Source organism: Podarcis cretensis, assembly GCF_951804945.1.
Source record: "Podarcis cretensis genome assembly, chromosome: 14".
NCBI classification, from domain to species: domain Eukaryota; kingdom Metazoa; phylum Chordata; class Lepidosauria; order Squamata; family Lacertidae; genus Podarcis; species Podarcis cretensis.
In genome coordinates, this window is record NC_137183.1 from 55,497,105 (window position 1) to 55,516,133 (window position 19,029).

Genomic DNA, 19,029 nt, shown 5'->3' on the forward strand with positions numbered 1-19,029 from the left:
CTCTGGCCTTGCGCACGGCCCCCTTACCCAGCGTGCAGGAAATGCCAGGTAAAGGCTGAGAACGGTCTTGATTCTTGCTTAGGGATTCATGGAAGACGAAGGCAGGCAGCGGACCACCAAATACATCACCTGCACGTTTGCGGAAGAGAGCGACCTCAGCCGGCAGTTTGAGCGGGAGAAGGCCCGAAGCGAGCAGCTGGCCATGGCCAGCGTGTCAGTGGCCCCCAATGACTCCTTGCCTGGGGAAGAGCAGCTCTCTGCAGCCGAGGAGGAGGAGGAGATGCCTCTGCTCTCTGAATCGGAGAATGAGGAGGAGGCGAGAGAAGGCGGGAAGCCAAGGAGCGCCAGCTCAGCGTCACTGCTCAGGCTCAGTTTCCGAGGAGGAGGCAGCCCGTGCCAGTCGACGCCAGTGAAAGGCACAAGGGGTGAGCTTTGGCCAAGAGGGCCACTTCCTTCTTCTGTGTCTGTCCGTCTGCTTGCAGCCTTAAGAACAGCAAAGTGGTTTGTGATGCTGCAGAAATTGCATGACTCTGGAACAGAGTTTTTGATAAGGTCTGAGTGCTGAGCTCTTTCTCTGTATAAAGAGGGCAGGTGTGTGGGCTCCCCTCACAACTGGTTGTGCTTAATTAGGGGGGGTTAGGATTGCTCAAGATCGCCAGAAATCCATGATCCCTGTAAGCATCTGATCCATTGTCTGTGATGCAGCAAAGCTTGCAGCAGTTGCTTGGTTGTGTTGCTGACCAGCTATGTGTTTCCTCTCCCTCTTTGTCTTTTCTTAAAACTAGCCAAGAAATTGCTAGCTCCAAGGACCCTGGGAAGGAAGCTGTCTCCATTGCGCCCTTCTGAATACCCAGAAGAGCTTCCTGAACACACGGCAAATGATGATTCTGCTTTGGACACACTAAAGCAGGAAAGTGGCCTCTCAAATTGTGCCCAGTTTATAGATCATGCTGATGGTATGGCTCTGGTTGAGGAAGTCAAGCTGGAGACTCCCAAAGTAAGAGGCCTTAAAGCCTGAACATTTGCTGTTAGTGCGCATGTTTTGGCACACTTGGGGTGGAAAGTCTTTCGCAAGGTGTGAGCTGGGACGGGGGGCCAGAGTCACTGGAGGGGGGGTCACCTCCCTTGCCAAGCCTGCTATGGGCAGCTTGGACATGCCTGGGAGGGCCACTTTTGCTGTGGGCTGGCTGATGGAGGAGCCAACGTCAGGCAGTTCAGTCTCAGGGAGTGAGAGGGGATGTTCCTGGGGGCTTTTGAGCTGGCATTTCCACAACACAGTGGGCATCAGAAGGTAGCACAGCAATACATTTATAAAAGGGGAAACCAGTGAAATTTATAAAAGTAGCAATGGAGGATCAAGAAGATAATTAAAAGAGGTGTGGGGAAAGGAGACAACAGGTGCGGATGGTTCGCAGGCTATGAAGGACTCGCTCACAAATTTATTGACAGCTGCACGAATTATGATGGCTAGGAAGTGGAAGGGGCAAGCAGATTCCAAAAGTGGAAGAATGGTATAAAGAGGTGTGGGATGTAGCTGTTAAAGATAAATTAACATGTGCCATTAAGGTAAGATGGGGAATATATCCTCAAATATTAATCTGAGGAGTTATGCATGGTGTTTGTAGAATTTGCACCGTTGAAATGGAAAGGGGTCAAAACACTGCAAGAGGTGTTGAAATTTTGGGAAGTTGGGTAGTTACAATGGAATGGTCTCAGGGGTGGGGTGCACATTTTTATTCTTATTTCTTTATGATTATTACTTTGTCAAAATAAATAAAAGACAAAAGAGAAGGTGGCAGTGCTTCTGCGCTGGTCCAGGAAGTGTATCAATCTGTCCTGAACCTCTACTTCAGCAGCAGGGCACTTGTTTCACATGCCAAAGGTTCCAGCCACAAAGAGCCGGGAGTGCATCGCAGGCCTTGCACACCACGTCTCACCTGGGCATTGAAACCTGTCTCATACCCAGGGGGCACTAACTCCTAGGGCCCCAACACTCTCTCAGTCTGGGTGCACTGAAAGTCTCGTGCATGGTCAAGAACCTGTGCACTTCTTCCCAAACTCACAAACTTCAGTCCAGCCCCAAAGCCACAGTCCCAAAGGGTGGATTCCCTTTGGGGTTGATGCCACAGGCTTAGTCCACTAGCAAGTCTGCTTTTAGGGCTGCCGGGGCTGCCAATCGGAGCCCCAGCTGTAACAATCAAACTTGGCGGCTCTTGCTTCAGCCTCTACAAGTTCCACCCAGTTTCAGCTACAGGGGACCCACAACTTACACGTGGTTTACTTTCGCGATTGCAGCTTTGTGCAGGAACCTGGACGATAACCTTGGTGTAGGTTGCTGTGTGTGGAAAGGAAGTGGGTGTGCAGAGGAGGGTGGGGTGGCGGCCAGTTTGCCCAACTCCGCCTTTCTCTCTCACTGCCGGGGGCTTTTCTTTTGGTTTCCTTGTCCCGAGTGTGGCGTAATGAGCGTCTGGGTAGCAGGATTTCATCTGGCCTCTATAAACTCTGGTTTTCTGCCCCGTGCCAGAAAAGCTGTGATGTCAAGAAGAAAGAGAAGGGCTGGCGAGCCTCGGGCGTGGAGCGGTCCCACGAGACCTACCGCCTGCTGAAGCGCCGCAACCTCATCATAGAGGCCGTGCGCAACCTCCGCTTGATCGACAGCTTGTTTGCGTAAGTCAGGGGATTGGAAGCGAGCGCCAGCTTTTCCCCCTTGCCTGCTGCCTGCTCCACCAGGGCACATTCCACAGGGAGTGAGCTGGGCTCCTTGGAGGAAACGTGGGCTTGAACGCTATAATAAATAAGTGTGTGTATGCCTTGTTGCAGCCTTCAGAAGATGATAATGGACCAGGAGAAGCAGGAAGGGGTTTCCACCAGGTGCTGCAAGAAGTCCATTGTCCGCCTAGTGCAGAAGCTCTCCCAGGAAGGCCTGCTGCGCCTCTTCCGCACCACAGTCATCCAGGATGGCATCAGCAGAAAGGTACGCCACCTGCCAAGGCTCCCCCTGGCATGTTAGCCTTGCCCATCCACGTGATCTTGGAGGTGCAAATCTTTTCCAGCTAGTGAATTTGGGGAAGGGTGACGGAGATGGGTTGAAGCTCAGTGGTTCTCAACCTGTGGGTCCCCAGATGTTGTTGAACTACAACTCCCATCACCCCTAGGTAGCAAGGCCAGAGCTCAGACATGATGGGAGTTGTAGTCTAACAACATCTGGGGACCCACAGGCTAAGAAAGGCTGTGTCCTAAAGGGTCTCAAGGTACCCAGCGATAAGAAAGATGTTTGTGTTCCTGTGTTCCGTGAAGTGGGACTATTGTCCTTTGTTCTTTTGCTCTTTGCTGTCTGATGCTAGAGAGAGAAGGAGCCATGTTGCAGTGCTCCATGTGTGTTTAGATGTAAATAAAGTAGTTTAGCCAAAACGCTGAGTTGCTGAAGTCTGTCACGCGCATGATGTGCAAACTCTGAGGATCCTTAAGTGTACCGGTGTCTGTAGGCATCGGTCGCTGTGATGTTCGGGCTGAAGAAAGCTTTTGAAACTCCCGAACGACCGACCAGGAGGGAGGGAACATGCCAGTCGGGCATGTGTCTCTGCCAGGGTCTTGCTCGAGTCTGAACTCCTGACAGCCTCCTCTCTGAAGACTCGGCCCACGGCTTCTCCATCTCTGCTCTCAGTCCTGGCATTGCCACCCGCCAGCGCCTCCCAGCCAGAGTTGCCGTTCCTCCTAAGTGGCCTTGGGCTGGAGCTCAGAAGGCTGCCTGGGGCCTTGGGCAGAAGCAAGGTGTCTCCCAAGGAGCTTCACAGACAGGAAGGGCAAAGGGCTGCCCTCAGCACCCTGCCTCTTTTGCTCGGCCTCTCCTCACCAAGCCTTCTTCTGTGTCTCTCTCTGCCTCTGCTTGGCAGGTGGAGTTTGTAGTCGACCCCTCGGTGAATCCCAGCGACCCACTGGTGAAGAGCGCGATTGAGCAAGTTCGCTTCCGAATCTCCAACTCAAGCACCGTGAACAGGTAGGTGGCAGGAGGGAAAGAGGGTGGCAGGGGCTGCCAGCATGAGCTGGGCAGGCTCTGACTGGCATGACTTCCAAGCAACAGGAGGGCGTTCAGAAGTGGGCAGCTCCCTCCCTCCCTCCTCCACCCCCTGGTGATTTGGGCTGGTGGACTGAGATCTCTTTATTTATTTTATATGTAATGTACGTACTGCTGTGTCATAGAAGTACATTGCAGTGGTTCACAACAATATAAAATCATAAAACCATGCAGTAAAATCATAAAAAGTTGAAATCAAAAGAATTAAAAACAAACAGCAGTAGACCATTGGTGCGTGTGTGTTCTCTTAATGGCCTGCCTAGGCCTGGGGGAACAGAAAAGTGGAACAGAAGGTGCCCACTGAATCTAGTGGCAGGGTGTTCCACAGGACTGGGCTAATGACACGAAAGGCTTGGTTTCTCTTCCCTCTGGCACCCATTCCCATGACACTTATCTAGAGGAGGTGCTTTCCTCCTGCCTACTTCCTGGTGGGGGGAGCCCCAAACTTGTGGGGTTTCTGAAACGCTTTCCAGTCCTCAACAGACACCAGTTGTCCCGCTTGTGGCTCAAGGAAATGGCAGGAGGCAGATGGCTGCAGAAGAGCCATGTTCCTAGCTAGTTGTTCAGTGAATATTGTGGTGTTCTGGGGACTGAGCATTGGAGCCTGCTTTGCAGTTTCCTAACACTGGTGCCTAGCTTCACTTTCCCTTCATAACTGCAGGATTAAAGTCCCACAGACGCCAATGTCTCAGGAGAGTCTGGACGAAGGAAGCCAGGAGTCTGGAATTGGGGCTGCCCTGAGGGAGATGGAGGGCTGCTTCTCTCCTTGCAAAGTGGAGGCGGCTGGCAGAAAGGTGCGCGCTGCCAAGTTAAGCTACCACCCAGTCACAGGTAAAGGCCTTTCCTGCTTCTGCTGTTTCCGGCTTCCTGAATTCCGGGGGGGGGGGTGCGTGTTTCTGTGTAGGGAGCTCCTGTGTCGCTCCTGCCTGTGTCTCTCCAACGCAAACCCTCTGCTTCTCTTCAGTGCCAGGCCTTGGGCGCTCCCTGGGCTTCCTCCCCAAAATGCCACGCTTAAAGGTAACCCACCTCTTCCTCTGGTACTTGGTTTATGGGCATCCTCTCAGCGCCCAGCAGAGGAGATGGAGCTGCAGCCAGGAGGCAGCGGACGGCCTGCAAGGCCTTGACTCCAGCCTGCCTGGCGGGACGGAAGAGAAGGAGCCGGGAGCAGCAGCCGGGAGCCAGGAAGGCTGTGAGGCGCTTGGGGACCAGGCAGGTGAGGAATCGGGAGCAAGCAGGGAGTCTGGAGGACGGCTCGATGCTTGGTCTGAAAGCATTTCTCTGTTGGTTCATATCTGAAAGTATTTTGAATAAAAGCAATGAAACCGTATAATAAAAAGAGAGGGTAAATCAGGGGTCAGCAAACTTTTTCAGGAGAGGGCCGGTCCACTGTCCCTCGGACCTTGTGGGGGGTCGGACCCACCACCTCCCGAAAACAGCCCCCCCCCCGCCTATGTCACTCATGCCGCAGCCGCTGATGCTGCCTCGTCTTCGGCAGCGTCGGCGCCCTCTCTCTTGGCAGGGCACAGAGCCCGTGCCACTGGCCTGGGCGGTGGAGGCAGCCTCTGCGCTGCTCCCGCTTCATTCCCGCTCGGCCGCCTCCTCCTGCTCGGCCACCTCAGCGGGAAGGAAGGGGCGGCACTCAGAGATATCTGCGGCTTTTGATCCTGCAGCCAATCAGAAGGTGTGCTGCTTCGCGGAAGTCAGTCTCCGCCTGGCAAGGCCTCTGTACAGGCCGAATTAAAGAGCCCGGTGAGCCGTATCCGGCCCGTGGGCCTTAGTTTGACGACCTCTGGTGTAAATACTCATAACAGCATGCTACAAACAGGATGTCAGCAATCAGTTGGGGGAAGCCTGGGCAAAAAGGTTCCTGTTTACGGGATGCCTGAAGCAGCTGATAGGGCAAAGGGATGGGCATCATTTCCATAGCACAGGGGTAATGGCGGGAAGGGCCCGTTTTTGGGTCACTGCCCTGCGGTGCCCAGGAGGGTGCAGGACCACCAGGAAAACAGTCCCAGGGCATCTAAGCGCTCTCCTAGGGCTCTGCAGGGGCAGCAAAGGGCTTTCGCAGTGTTTGTCACTGCTGTGCTTCCTTGGGAAGATGCATGCATGAGGGGCTGAGTGTTGTGTGCATGCTCCTGGGAAGCATCCTTTGAGCTCCTGATGGCTGGGTTTGGCTCAGCAAGGGAGGCCTCCAGGTGATGCAGTAGCAGCAGCAACAACACTGTGGACTCTGGGCAGCCCCAGTGCCTTGGTTGGGATCAGCCTCAGGGAGCCACCTGTGACCTCTGCCCAGCTGTGGAACCAGCCTGGGTTGTGAGATCTTGAGGGGCGGGGGAAGGATTCAGGAAGCCCTCGTGGAGCTTGCTGTCTTCTTTTTCCGCCTCTTCCCTCTAGCACCAACCACAAGTCAGAGGGTTCCACCCCCCCTTAACTAAACAAGGGCCCTTCTCGGCTAGTGTCACCTGGGAGCTGGAGTAAATTCTGACATTCCTGTGTCACTGTAGCACACAGTGCAAAATAAATGAGACGTGACCCCAGTATATGCATTTCAGCATGAATGGTGGTGAACACAAGTTGTTCATGAACATAAGAACAACCCGGTGGTCCATTTCTTCCCCCATCCTGTCTGCACAGTGGCCACGTTGTAAAGTTAGAGGGAGAAAAGCTTTTCTCTGTCCACTTTCTTCACACTTTGCATAACTTTATACCGTATTTTTCCGTGTATAACATCCCCCTATGTATAAGACACCCCCTATTTTGGGGGACAAATTTTAGAAAATGGGGGGAGATGGCCCAAAGTTGTTGAGCTTTTTGGGGGGAGGATTGCCCAAGGTTCTTGAGCTTTTGGGGGGGATGCTGAAAATCACTAACCCGGATGACTAACGCTCACATTGCAGAAGCTGATGGGCATCTGCCCACTCGCCAGCAATCACACACCTAATCGCTGCAGCGGCAGCCATTACAAGGAGACCTTGTCGCAGCAGCCAATCACCCCCCCACCCAGTTACCTCCCCCCTCCCCCATGCACTATCCCTGTATAAGACGATCCCTGTTTTAAAAAAAATTATTTTAGAGAAACCTCATACACGGAAAAGTACCGTACATCTTTATTGTTGCTTCTTCCTCATCTTTCCTCCTGGGGGAGTCACTCCACCCCTTTCATCTTTTTGGTGGCTCTTTTCCAGTTCCCCCCCAGCTCTGCAGTATCCTCCTTCAGGTGAGGCGCCCAGAGCTCCCCACAGTAGTCCACACCAGAGATCCATGTGTTGGTGTGACTCTCCCTTGACACCCCCCCCCCCCCCCCCGGTGAAAGGAGATGGGTCTCTTGCGGCTGTGAGAACCGTTTTCTCTCTTTCCCTTGCAGTCTACGTGGACGAGGCCTCGTGGAAGCGGCACGTCCCTCCTCTCCCGCTCCACCGGGAGTTTGGCCAAGGGTGGGCGCTCGTCAGCAACATCCTCCTCTGCCTGCCACTCTCCATCTTTACCCAGATAGTGCAAGTCAGCTACAAGGTGCTGGGCTTCAGGGGTTTCTCTCGGCCGAAAGGCAGCTGCCCCTCGGGGCCTCTGCTCCCAATTTCCCGTCAGTTCTGCTGTGGCTACAAGTTGCCGCCCGATCCTTTGGAGGGGTGGCAGTTAAATCCTTTGGTGGTGGGGCAAAAGCTGCTTGCCACACCCAGGGGCACCGCTAGCCAAGGCCACGGGCGGAGGTCCTGGCCAGCCTCCTTGGGGGGCCTTTTCAGCTTCCCTGCTGCTGCCACAGCCTTCCTTGCAGTTGTTCTGTTTCTTAACAAAATTTCCCTGGGCTTCACTTAGGAAAAGCAGAAAGTTAGCCAGACTTAAGTTACATTGAAATTTAATTCATAATTTTTAGGTAGATAACCTGGAAGATTATTTAAATGATCCCCTGAAGAAACACACGTTGATCCGATACCTTCCAAGGTCGATCCGCCAGCAGCTCCTTTACAAGAGGTAAGCCTCTTCAGCAGGGGTAGATTTGGGCAAAGGGTGCTGTCAGGGGCTCAGGAGCAGAGGCACAGGGGAGAGAGGAAATGGAGAGCGAAGGGGAAGAATCTGAGGGCAGCGTAGGGGAGTATGAGAGTGGCCCGAGAGATTCCATAAGCTTCTCCAGTGAATCAGAAGATTCCCAGAGGGGGGCGCCGACGGCCAGGGCAAGGGGGGTCCCAGGGGGGACACACCAGAAGCAAGGGGCCAGCGGGGACTCCCGAAGCAGCAGCAAGAGATCAGGACCGGCTCCTCCACCAGAGCGTAGCGGGGGGGAAGAATCTCATGTATCAGGACCAGCTTCTCCTCCAGCAGGGAGAGAAGATGAATCAGGGCTGGCCACGCCTCCATCGCAGAGTGAGGGAACGGAGGGGAGGTCAGGTCCAGCTAGCCTCTCCGAAGGGGGAAGCAGTGACAGGAGCAGTGTAACCTCCTTAGGAGGAAGGTTGTCGGCTGGGCGCGCACGCCAAGTTCGAATGTACAGGCGCGCGGCACAGCAGGAAACCCGGATTGGGAACCAGGTCCTAAAGCCCGCCGGAGGGAGGGGGAAGACTCAGGGGACTCAGCGTCAGAAGAGTCTAGAAAGGGCAAGACCCCAGCGGACAGGCGGACCCAGAGGAGGAAAGAGCAAAGGAAGAGGTGGAGCAAGGCTAGAGTCTTAAACTGGTGTCTGGGGGGTGGAGATTCAGACGGAGCTTCAGCGGTCTAGGGTTTAAGACGTAGGGCTGCACGCTGTGGCTTTGAAATCGAAACTGCATTTCAATAAAGACTTTTGTATATAACAACGGACTGGCGTTGGTCCTTTGTGAGCTGGGACCTCGGGCAGCCCTGACAGGTGCGATTTCAGAGTAGCGGAGAATACCAAACTTTTCAAAGGTCCAGCTCCACGAGCTCGGAATCCAAACCTGGGCAATATTAGAGCAGTGCGAATCATTCTCTGAAAAGGTAGAACGGATGTGTGAGTTTATAAGAGCTGTCCGTGTCAAACCAACACCACTCCCATCCTCTTCATAAGGTAACATTTATGAATGCAACTGAGAGCAGAGAGAAAACTACTAAGAAAGAGGTGCAGTAAGATGAAGGGTTCAGAAAGGATCAGGGAGTCAAAGGCACAAGTATCAGGCATTGTGAAAGAAGATTTCACTTTGTGTCTCGTGTAAAACATTCAGCAAGTTATGTTGGTCCTGCCTCTTTCTCTTCTCTTCTGCCACCGCCCCCCCCCCCACATAGGGCTTCGTGATCACAGAGTTCAAGTCAGCAGCATAAAAAACCTCAGCTTGCAATATAGTCTGTTCACTAAACAGCCATCCACCGGTGGGCCAAAGCCTTCCTTAGAGAAAGGAGAGGGAACGGATTCACTGCGTTAGCCCCTATTGACCCAGAACATCATCTTGTGGGCAGGGGGATGTCTCTGACTTTCAGAGGTTGCCTTGGGGGTCTGCTTGAAGCAGCTCTGAACTAAAACTGGTGCCCTGTAGACACTCCCCACCCCGCTCCTTGGGCCTAGGTCAGAATGTCTTGAACTGGGACCCGGGGAGGGCTATAAATATTCCACAGGATGGTTCAAGCTGTTTGAATATGGGATATGTCAGAGAATTTTGCATATTGGAAAACCTGCCCGGTCTTTCTCTTCTTCTTTTTGCGGGAGGAGAGGGGGGGTGACTGGTGGAGTGCCTGGAAGCTAACTGACAGAAATAAGTTGATGAGTCTCAAGTCCTTAATCTCTTTGCTACAGGAGATACATCTTCTCAGTAGTGGAAAGCCTTCAGCGGCTGTGTTACATGGGGCTGGTTCAGTTTGGACCCACAGAGAAATTTCAAGAAAAAGCTCAGGTAAGGTTACTGCTACATATTTACACCTCTGCCACTTGACGGTCAAAGCAGCTTACTTTTTTTAAAAAAAAACAATGCCTACAGGAGTAATGAGGGAAACTTCCCCTGTCCCCAGTGGGGAAGGAGATCCCCAGGTGTGGGTTCTGCCTGCCTCCTCTCCCTCCAGACTTGCAGGGTCACCAGATGTATCTGGACAGGTAGAAGAGGCTCCAGCCCCATCCCTTCCCTGCATTGGCCAGTTCCCAGGAGCTGTGCTTGCCTCCCTGTGTTTCTCATCTAGTCTTCTGTTAAACATTTGTCCTTCTTGTTGAGTAACAAGAGAAACCCTTTCCAGAAGAAAAGTGTTTTAGTCTGCAGCAGCAAAGAAGGGAGCACTCTAAAGAGTGACCTGTTGTTGCAGAAAGTTTTGTGGGCTGGAGTCTGCTTTGCCCTGTGTTACCCTCTCAACCTGGGTGGAGAGGGAGAAAAATGCCAACCCTTGATGCTGGATAGGAATGAATTGCAAGGAATGCAGTCTGTGGCCGCTTAGAGGTTTGCAAAAGAAGCAGAGTGCCTATTTGCAACAGCAGCATTTGACGGCAGCCAAAGTGCCCTAACATTGTGTCAGGGAACTGCCATCAGAGCCAGAGGTGGAGGGAAGGCTCCAGAGCGATGCCGGAGAGGGTCCCAGCAGGGGGAGAGGCAGCCCAGCTGCTGGGGAAGGAAATCAACGTAACACCAGGAGAGAAGGGGGGCAGATGGGGGAATCGGAGAAAAGGCTCCAGGACTCTTCAACGGAAACTAGTGGGGAGAGCATGGGTACTCCGCTGCCTACACCCTCTCTGCGCAGAAGACTTCCGCGCAGGGAGAGTAGGAGGAGACTTGGCGTCAAAGAACTTTTTTGCTGGAAGAAGTTTAAGAAACGACCACTGACGGATTCTGCCAGCGACTGAGACAGCCACGAAGTGAAGGGTTGTCCAGACAAAAAGGGTTCAACCAGACAACCAAGCCAAGAGTGGCGGCAACTTACGCATGAGCAACCCCCCTAGAACCATTACACATTGCTAAGCAGTTAACACCTCAAGGAGGCAGAACAGCCTATAAAAGTAATCGCGGCGTGTGAATATCCCAGTGTCCTCCTCTAGTGCAGACTTTGCGACAATTGATTTGCCACTTTTGGAAAAGGGGAGTGGTTGCAAAGCTGTGATACCCATCTTGAGCCAAGCTGCGCCTCTCTGGGTCCAGGCATTTGCTGGGCAGGCCGTTCTTGTCCCCATCTGTCTCCAGAGCTGGGATTGTTCCTTCCCAAAACACTGGGTTGCAGCTGGAATGGCCTTGAGCGGCTGCATCATATTTCTGGCCGAACAACTGAGCCTGGCCCAGGGTGGCCCACCCCGGCCACTCTCTTCACAGGATGGCTTCACGAGGCTTGGGAAGATGCCCCTGCTTCTTCAGCAGTGTTTTTGTGTGTGTGTCAAAGGATGCCTCCGGAAGGAGAGCACTTGGCTGCTATCCAAACACGCAAGGAAGGGGTACCCTAGCTTTGACTTAACGCCCTAAATCCCTCGAGTCCGTCCTTGCTCGGTTGCTTTGCCTCTGAGCTTTTGTGGGTGTCTTGCAGGTCTTTGTCTACCTGAAGAAGAACGCTGTGATTGTGGACACCACTGTCTGTGAGCCCCACTACAACCTGGCTCAGAGCAGCCGCCCCTTTGACAGGCGCTTGTACGTTCTGAACACTCTGCAAGACGTGGAGAACTTCTGGTTTGATCTGCAGTGCGTCTGCCTCAATACGCCACTAGGTACAGAGCCAGACTCACTAGCCACTGCCTTCCTGCGCTGATGGCCCCTTCCTGCCTCCTCTCGTTCCACCCTCTCCTGCCATATCCTGCAGCTCTCAGCTCCTAGCCTCTGGCCACCTGCCTCTGCATTCTCTGGCCCATGGCAGGGTTGCTGCTGCTGTTGCTGACCAGCTCCTCCTCTTCCTCCTTTCAGGAATTGTCCGCCACCCCCGTGCCAGGAGGGGCGGAGCGCAAGCCAGCGAGGCTGGCACCACCCTGGACGTGGCGCTGGAGCAAGAGTCGGCAGCCCACAGGCACAACCTTGAGCGCAAGTGCGCCATGCTGGAATACACCACGTACGTCTCCTTTCCTCTAGTTGCTTGCTAGGAATGGGGCGTGTTGCAGAATTGGGGTGTTGCTTTGGCAGGGCAGAACGCACCCAGGGGTGGAGGGTGACTCCCATCCGCCAGCAGAGGCAGGGCTGGCAAAGGGCTCCAGTAGGGAGGAAAAGAGGAGCCCCCCAGGCTTTCTCCAGGTCTTAGCTGATCAGATCTGAGATGCAGGGGCTTAAATGCTCCTTGGTTGCACTGAAATGGACATCTATGTGTCCTAGAAGAGATGCACCGTTGAGCCCTTTCTGTGCGGATTCACGCTCCTTGCACAGTTATATCTCGGGTTGCTAACATGATCCGTGTGGGAGGCACGTTAGCAACCCACAGCGTTCTGAAGCACCGCATCTGCACATGCGTGTGACATGAATCGGCGTTTCTGCGCATGCGCGTGGTGTCATTTTGCGCTTCTGCGCATGTGTGAGCACCGAAACCCAGAAGTAACCCGTTCCAGTACTTCTGGGTTCGGCGCGGTCCGCAACCCGAAAACACACAACCCACAGCGTTCGTAACCCAAGGTATGACTGCAATAGGAGTGCAGCAGATAGGATCAAAAACGATGTAAAAGACTCTGGAAGGCCCATTGGGGTTTCCTACCCCTCTCATTTTAAAGGCATCTCTTTATTTGCCTTTTCAGAGTTAATACAGAAAAGGCCCAGCACAGCAAAACTAAGCTGTGCTCCAGCTACTGCTGTCTGGAAGAATCAGGCACCCTTTCCTGAAGTTGGGTTAGCAGCATCAGGAAGTGAGAGGAGTAGGGAGTCACTTGGAATCATAGAACGGTGGAGTTGGAAGGGACCCCCAAGGGACATCTAGTCCAACCCCCAGCTCAAGCAGCCATGGCAGATGGCCATCCAACCTCTGCTTATAAACCTCCAAGGAAGGGGCGTCGTCCACCACCCTCTGAGAAAGTTCTTCGTAAGGTTTAGTCAGAAATCGCTGGAACAGTTGCGTGGCAAGACCAAGTCTCTGCCCACAGGCCCTGGTCCTGAGCAGAGCTGGCCTTTGAGGATTCCTGGGCTAAGCTGTTCCCTTCACCGTGCCTCCCCCCCCCCTTAAGAGGACGCCGAGAGGTGGAGGACAACGGCACCATTCCTGGCGATGGGCTCGGTGCTGGGGGCTTGGATTCCAGCTTTTACGGCCATTTGAAACGCAATTGGATTTGGACCAGCTACATTATGAAGAAGACCAGGAGGGTGAGTTTTTCTTCCCAAACAATTCTTTTTAAAAACTGCCTCTCCCCCCCCACCCCAAAATTGATATCTTTTAAAACAATGCAGACAGTTGAAGAAATAAACTGGATTTTTAGCACAAGCCGCTCTGTGCTAAATTTTGCTTTGACATGCATTTTATTTTTGAGAAGGAGAGAGAGACTGCTCTCATATATCACCTTTTCAGCTGCCCGTATTATCAGTGGCTATAGCTGAAATTTATTTCTGAGTGGTGCCGGTGTCCGCTAAGCACTGAAATCAAAGGATTCTGAATGTTATGTGTGGCTTTCGGAGGCTAAACTACCTGTCGTCCCTGTGAAGTTAAAAGGACATTCTGCATCCCCCCAGCCTGTTTTGGACAGGTGGGCACAGCATCACCCCCCTCTCTTGACTCCGCAGTAGCATGAGCACAGGGGGCAAGAGAAGCCATGCGCTTTCTCAGCACGGAGACTGTTGTGTCCTTGGTGGGCAAAAGCTTCTCTAAGAACCTGCTTTGTGCAGGAAGCCCTCAGTTCACTCTGCAGCCCACATGCAATGCCAAACCCACACATTTCCTCCGGTGCTGCCCCCTGGATTCGTCCCTCCTGCTCACTCCCAGGCAGGGTGGATTTTATTTAAATCAAATCGATTTAAATCACAATTTAAATCACAATTTAAGTCAAGTCACTAGTCAGTAAGACTTGATTTAAATCATTTTTTTTACAGAAAGACTCATTCTTGCTGGTATAATCTTAATATTCAGAGTAGTTTACAGTTATATCAAAAATTACTGATACGGTTATACTATTAGAAATACGTAGACAGATAATTATGAAATTATTGTTTATATTTGGACAACTTTTCTGCTGTACTTTATTGGAAGGAGAAAAATAATCATTTCCATAATAAAAATTTAAACAATTTATTTAACTAAAACAGTAACATTATAGCATATGTATCCACGTTTGTTAACTGATGGGGTTAAACGGGTTTGTTTGTTTTAAAAAAACTTAGACTGAGCACACATGAAAAATTGAAAACAAATCCTTATTTCCTGATGAATAGCCTTTGGACTATAATGTAACTTAAACAGAAAACTATCTTTTGAAAGATTTTTCCTCCAAAACCATTCTATTTTAAAAATACAATTTAAAATTTTAAAAATCCGATTTTTTTTTATTATCATCATTTATTTTTATCAAGCCTGCTCCCAGGGCTCTTCCGCGGTTGTTAGGAAAGGCTCCTTTTTGGTCAACTGGACACAGATGTGGCGGCGCTCAGGCTTTGCAGGTGACTGCCAGGTGCAGCCAAGCTTGGCTAGGAAGCAAAATCCTCTCTCTAGTCTGAGCTAGAACCACCTGCGGCCTTGGCATGGCTGGTAACCTGTGTGCTTTGCCGCTAGGAGAACGCTGCTGCTGCTGAAGCTGGGCACACAGTCAGACTGCAGACCTTTCTGACCAAGCGCTCCCTGCCGCTGAGCACAAGAGGTAATGGGACTGGGGGCTCCCCTGTGTGTGTCCAGGGTGGGGGGCACAGAGATGGTTGTGCATTGCTCCTACTCCTCCAGGGGAATAGGAGGGACGGCCCAGCTTTCATGTGGCCGTTGTGGGAGCTGTGAAGCTGGTACAGGTCCAAAGAGGCTGACATGCTGGGCTGCCCTTGCTGTGGAAAAATGCTTTACGGAGCTGGGCAGTGGAGACTAGACGCAGGTTGACCTTCTTCCTAAATTGCACCAAGACATTTTGGCGGCACCTGGTGCTCCTTTTGAAGATCTCCAGTGGGTGATTTCTGTGGTTTGCCACTGCCCCTCTCAGGAGAAGCCAGATCAAATTAAGCCCTAAACAACTCAGGCCCTAAATACCCATAGGCCGCTTCCTTCCCTACAGACCTCCCCGGGTGCTGAGATGGCAAACTCCCTCCCCAGGGAGGTGCGCCCGGTACCTTCACTGTGCTGCTTTCGGAGGATATTGAGGACGCATCTCTGTACCCTGGCTTTTTACACCTGAGGCGCATATTTTTTGGCACCCACCTTACTTTGGTGATCGCAAGTTGTTGTAAAGTGTTTTTAACACTTGTTTTAATGTTGTAACCTGCCCTGGGACCTTCGAGTGTAGGGCAGGTAATACATAAGTAAATAGTAGCAGCTCAAATAGCTCAACAGCTCAAAAGCTCAGACTTTTTAACAGCTCTGTATATGTGTGTGTGTGCAAGACAGAGTCGCAATTCTCGCGCATGTGCCTGGGAGAGTCTCTTTAGACCGGCAGTTGCCATTTCCAGTTGCTGCCTCCCTCTTCCATGCTTTTGGGGCCCATAAAAGCCCCTCCCTCCCTCCCTCCCTGCTGCTCCCCAATTTGCTGCTGGCCAGACAGGCGGTGCCTGTGTGTGTTTTTGCTGTGCATTCCTTGCTGGTGCAGGATTTCCTTGTTGGTTCCCAGGTGGCGGCGGCAGCAGCTCTCTTTGGGGAGACGGGCTGCTGGGTGCGGATCCTGCGGTCCAGAAGGAGGACCTGGAGGTCGAAAGCGAAGCCACGCTGAACAGAAGCCAGAGAGTGAGGGGCGGAAAGAGCCAGAAGAGGAAGCGGCTTAAGAAGGACCCGGTGAAGAAGACAAGGAAAAAGAGGAAGAAAAGAGGTGGCCAACCTCACTGGGGGGCTGGGGGGGGCAGGCTGTGCATGGCACTCGCTGGCCAAAAACCACTTAGGGCTCTGAGCGCCATTTTGGTCTGGATCAGGCTTCCCCAGCCTTGGCCCTCCAGATGTTTTGAGAATACAATTCCCATCATCCCTGACCACTGGTCCTGCTAGCTAGGGATCATGGGAGTTGTAGCCTGGATTTTCCTCTTCCTTTGAGATCTCAAATGTCCTCCTAATGGCTTGGGGCAAATCCTCCTGTCTGCCTTTGGGGTCTGCTGGGCACAGGGGGGCCAGAGTGGCTGTGCCTCGTCTTCCACAGCAGTGGGCCTTGGATGCCCACCTCCCCCCCCCCCGCACGCACACACATGGGAGAGGCAGAGCCACGAGCTGCTTGCTCACCACATGTTGCCTCCTTCCTTTCTAAGAGGGGGGCACCGGGGTGAAGAGAAAAAAGCCATGCTACCACGACGAAGCGGACCAGAGCGCCTTGCAGAGGATGACCCGCCTGCGCGTGATGTGGACCGTGCAGGAGGACAGCCTGCTCATGCTGTGCCGGATCGCCAGCAACGTCCTCAATGCCAAGGTGGGCGGGGAAGCTGATCTCAGCAGCGAGGCTGGGAGGGGGCGAATTGGCAGCCAGCAAGTGGGGAGAACGGGGGGGGGGCGTCCTCTTTGGGCTTCCCTTGTGTGCAAAGGGTCCAGGGATCCTGGTCCTGGCTGAGCGGGGGCTCCTTTCTCTTCTCCTACGCAGGTGAAGGGACCGTTTGTCCCCTGGCAGGTGGTGCGAGACATCATGCACAGCAACTTCGAGGAGTCGCTGGACAAGACGTGCCACTCGGTGGGGCGGAGGGCGCGCTACATCGTCAAGAACCCCCAGACCTACCTCAACTACAAGTGAGACACTTTCCTCGTTTCATAAGCTCTATTGGAAATTTTAGGGGAGCAGTGACCAAATGCAGAGTGTTGTCTCCCAAGACAAATACAGTGGTGCCTCGCAAGACGAAATTAATTCGTTCCGCGAGTTTTTTCGTCTTGCAATTTTTTCGTCTTGTGAAGCACAGACTTTGGAAAAGCTTCAAAAATCACCAAAGTCTTCAAAAACCTCAAAAAAGGCTACCACACCGCGTGCTATGAGTTGCTCCTCGAAGTGAATGCACGGTTTTAAGAAAAAGGAAACAAACTTGCAAGACAAAGGAAACAAACTTGCAAGACGTCTTCGTCTTGCGAAGCAAGCCCATAGGGAAATCCGTCTTGCGAAGCAACTCAAAAAACGAAAAACTCTTTCGTTTTGCGAGTTTTTCGTCTTACGAGGCATTCGTCTTGCGAGGTACCACTGTAACGTGTAGATGTTAAGTCTTGCATGCAGTGTCCACAAACTTGGAAAACCTTTTTACATTACAAATTCAGCAGCTGTCCTCGGGGTGCACTTCAGTCTAAAGCGTGAAGGTGATTTCTCCACGGTGGCTGCTAGGGCTGAGACAGAGGGCAGATGGCTGTGCCATTTATTGTTAATAAACAATATAGACCGAGACCAAATGGAGTCACACCCACCTTCCATTGTTAATCCTCTTATCACCCTCTGGTGGTGAGTTAAGCATTTAAGAAGTGCTCTTTCTGAGCTTTTGAGGCTGCTGCGGCTTTGAAATTATTATTATATATTTATCTATATCTATCCCACCTTTTTCCCTGACAAAGGGACTCAAGGTAGGTAAAGGTAAAGGTACCCCTGCCCGTACGGGCCAGTCTTGACAGACTCTGGGGTTGTGCGCCCATCTCACTTAAGAGGCCAGGGGCCAGCGCTGTCCAGAGACACTTCCGGGTCACGTGGCCAGCGTGACATCGCTGCTCTGGCGAGCCAGAGCCGCACACGGAAACGCCGTTTACCTTCCCGCTGGTAAGCGGTCCCTATTTATCTACTTGCACCCGGAGGTGCTTTCGAACTGCTAGGTTGGCAGGCGCTGGGACCGAGCAGCGGGAGCGCACCCCGCCGCAGGGATTCGAACCGCCGACCTTTCAATTGGCAAGTCCTAGGCGCTGAGGCTTTAACCCACAGCGCCACCTGCGTCCCAAGGTAGCTTACAGCTAAAATAGAAACAGCTAAAATCACCAGGGGGTGAGGAAGCAATCATTTAAAAACTATTATTACTACTACTACTAATAATAATAACCTAATAATAATAATAATAATAATAATAATAATAATAATAATAATAACAACCTAATAATAATAGTAATTTTAATATTTGTATCCTTCCCCTCTGACTTGGTTGCCCCAGCCACTCTGGGCAGCTTCCAACAGATATAAGAAAACAATAAAACATCTATACAAGATACAGATATGTGTGTGTGTGTGTGTGTGTGTGTGTGTGTGTAGTGGTTTATTAAAATGTACAGATCTTTGCAATGAAAAGATCACAGCACCAGCCCTTTGGTCAATTTCCGAATGTCTGTGGGAACAAAAAGGGATTCACCTGCCAACGGATGGAGAGCAGGGAGGGAGCCAGTCTGGCTTCTCTGGGCAGGGAGTTCCCAAGTTGCCTGAGAGCAGCCACCACCAAGAAGGCCCTCTCCGTGTCCCAGTGTCGGGGGGGGTGTTCTGTCCTCCGCTGCCTCCCCTGCTCCCAGGGCGTCCTTCAGGGCTCCCTCCCTCCTGGGGTTCCTCTTCCCCAGCTGTGAACGGGGGATGTGAATTTGCTAAGAACACAGGAATGCTGTGGCCAAGGGCTCTCCCCATGAGGCGATGGTCTGAGAGCCAATATTTTCCCTATCACCATCGAACGGAGCCAGCCATCCCTCCTTGGGGAGAAGAGGCTGGTGCCGGGGGATGCCCCCTTTTGGCTGCCTCTGTGGCTCTTGAAGTGTTTTCTACAGAAGCCAGCCTTCTCGGAGGGAGGCTCAGCTTCAGGGCTAAACTGAGGGGTGTCTTCCGCAGGGTTTGCCTGGCTGAAGTCTACCAAGATCGGATTCTGATTGATGACTTCATGAACAGGAAGAGCAACTACCAGGACCCCAAGGTGAGCAGGGGCAGGTGTGGGGCTCTGGGTCCATGCATGCACCCCAGGATGGACCTGAAGTGGCCCTGCCCTGCATGGGCAGAGATGCTGAGCACAACTCCAGGGATGGTTTCTCTGTGCCCCTTCAACCTTGAATTA

General features: G+C 52.4%; 1 protein-coding gene across 4 annotated transcripts in view; it reads left to right on the forward strand.

Annotated features, from left to right (window-relative positions):
* Positions 1-19,029, forward strand: part of GTF3C1 (general transcription factor IIIC subunit 1) — a 39,910-nt gene that overhangs the window by 7,714 nt on the left and 13,167 nt on the right. For 3 of the 4 annotated variants that reach the window (XM_079952251.1, XM_079952253.1, XM_079952254.1), the window contains 18 exons: positions 83-425; positions 786-997; positions 2,525-2,667; positions 2,821-2,974; positions 3,894-3,997; positions 4,737-4,906; positions 5,040-5,288; positions 7,440-7,585; positions 7,947-8,044; positions 9,813-9,909; positions 11,510-11,687; positions 11,881-12,022; positions 13,116-13,251; positions 14,648-14,732; positions 15,681-15,875; positions 16,303-16,460; positions 16,629-16,771; positions 18,810-18,891. In XM_079952251.1, the coding sequence (XP_079808377.1) occupies positions 83-425; positions 786-997; positions 2,525-2,667; positions 2,821-2,974; positions 3,894-3,997; positions 4,737-4,906; positions 5,040-5,288; positions 7,440-7,585; positions 7,947-8,044; positions 9,813-9,909; positions 11,510-11,687; positions 11,881-12,022; positions 13,116-13,251; positions 14,648-14,732; positions 15,681-15,875; positions 16,303-16,460; positions 16,629-16,771; positions 18,810-18,891 (2,835 nt within the window). The remainder of the gene's footprint in view (positions 1-82; positions 426-785; positions 998-2,524; positions 2,668-2,820; positions 2,975-3,893; positions 3,998-4,736; positions 4,907-5,039; positions 5,289-7,439; positions 7,586-7,946; positions 8,045-9,812; positions 9,910-11,509; positions 11,688-11,880; positions 12,023-13,115; positions 13,252-14,647; positions 14,733-15,680; positions 15,876-16,302; positions 16,461-16,628; positions 16,772-18,809; positions 18,892-19,029) is intronic. The other variant, XM_079952252.1, reaches the window with a different exon arrangement.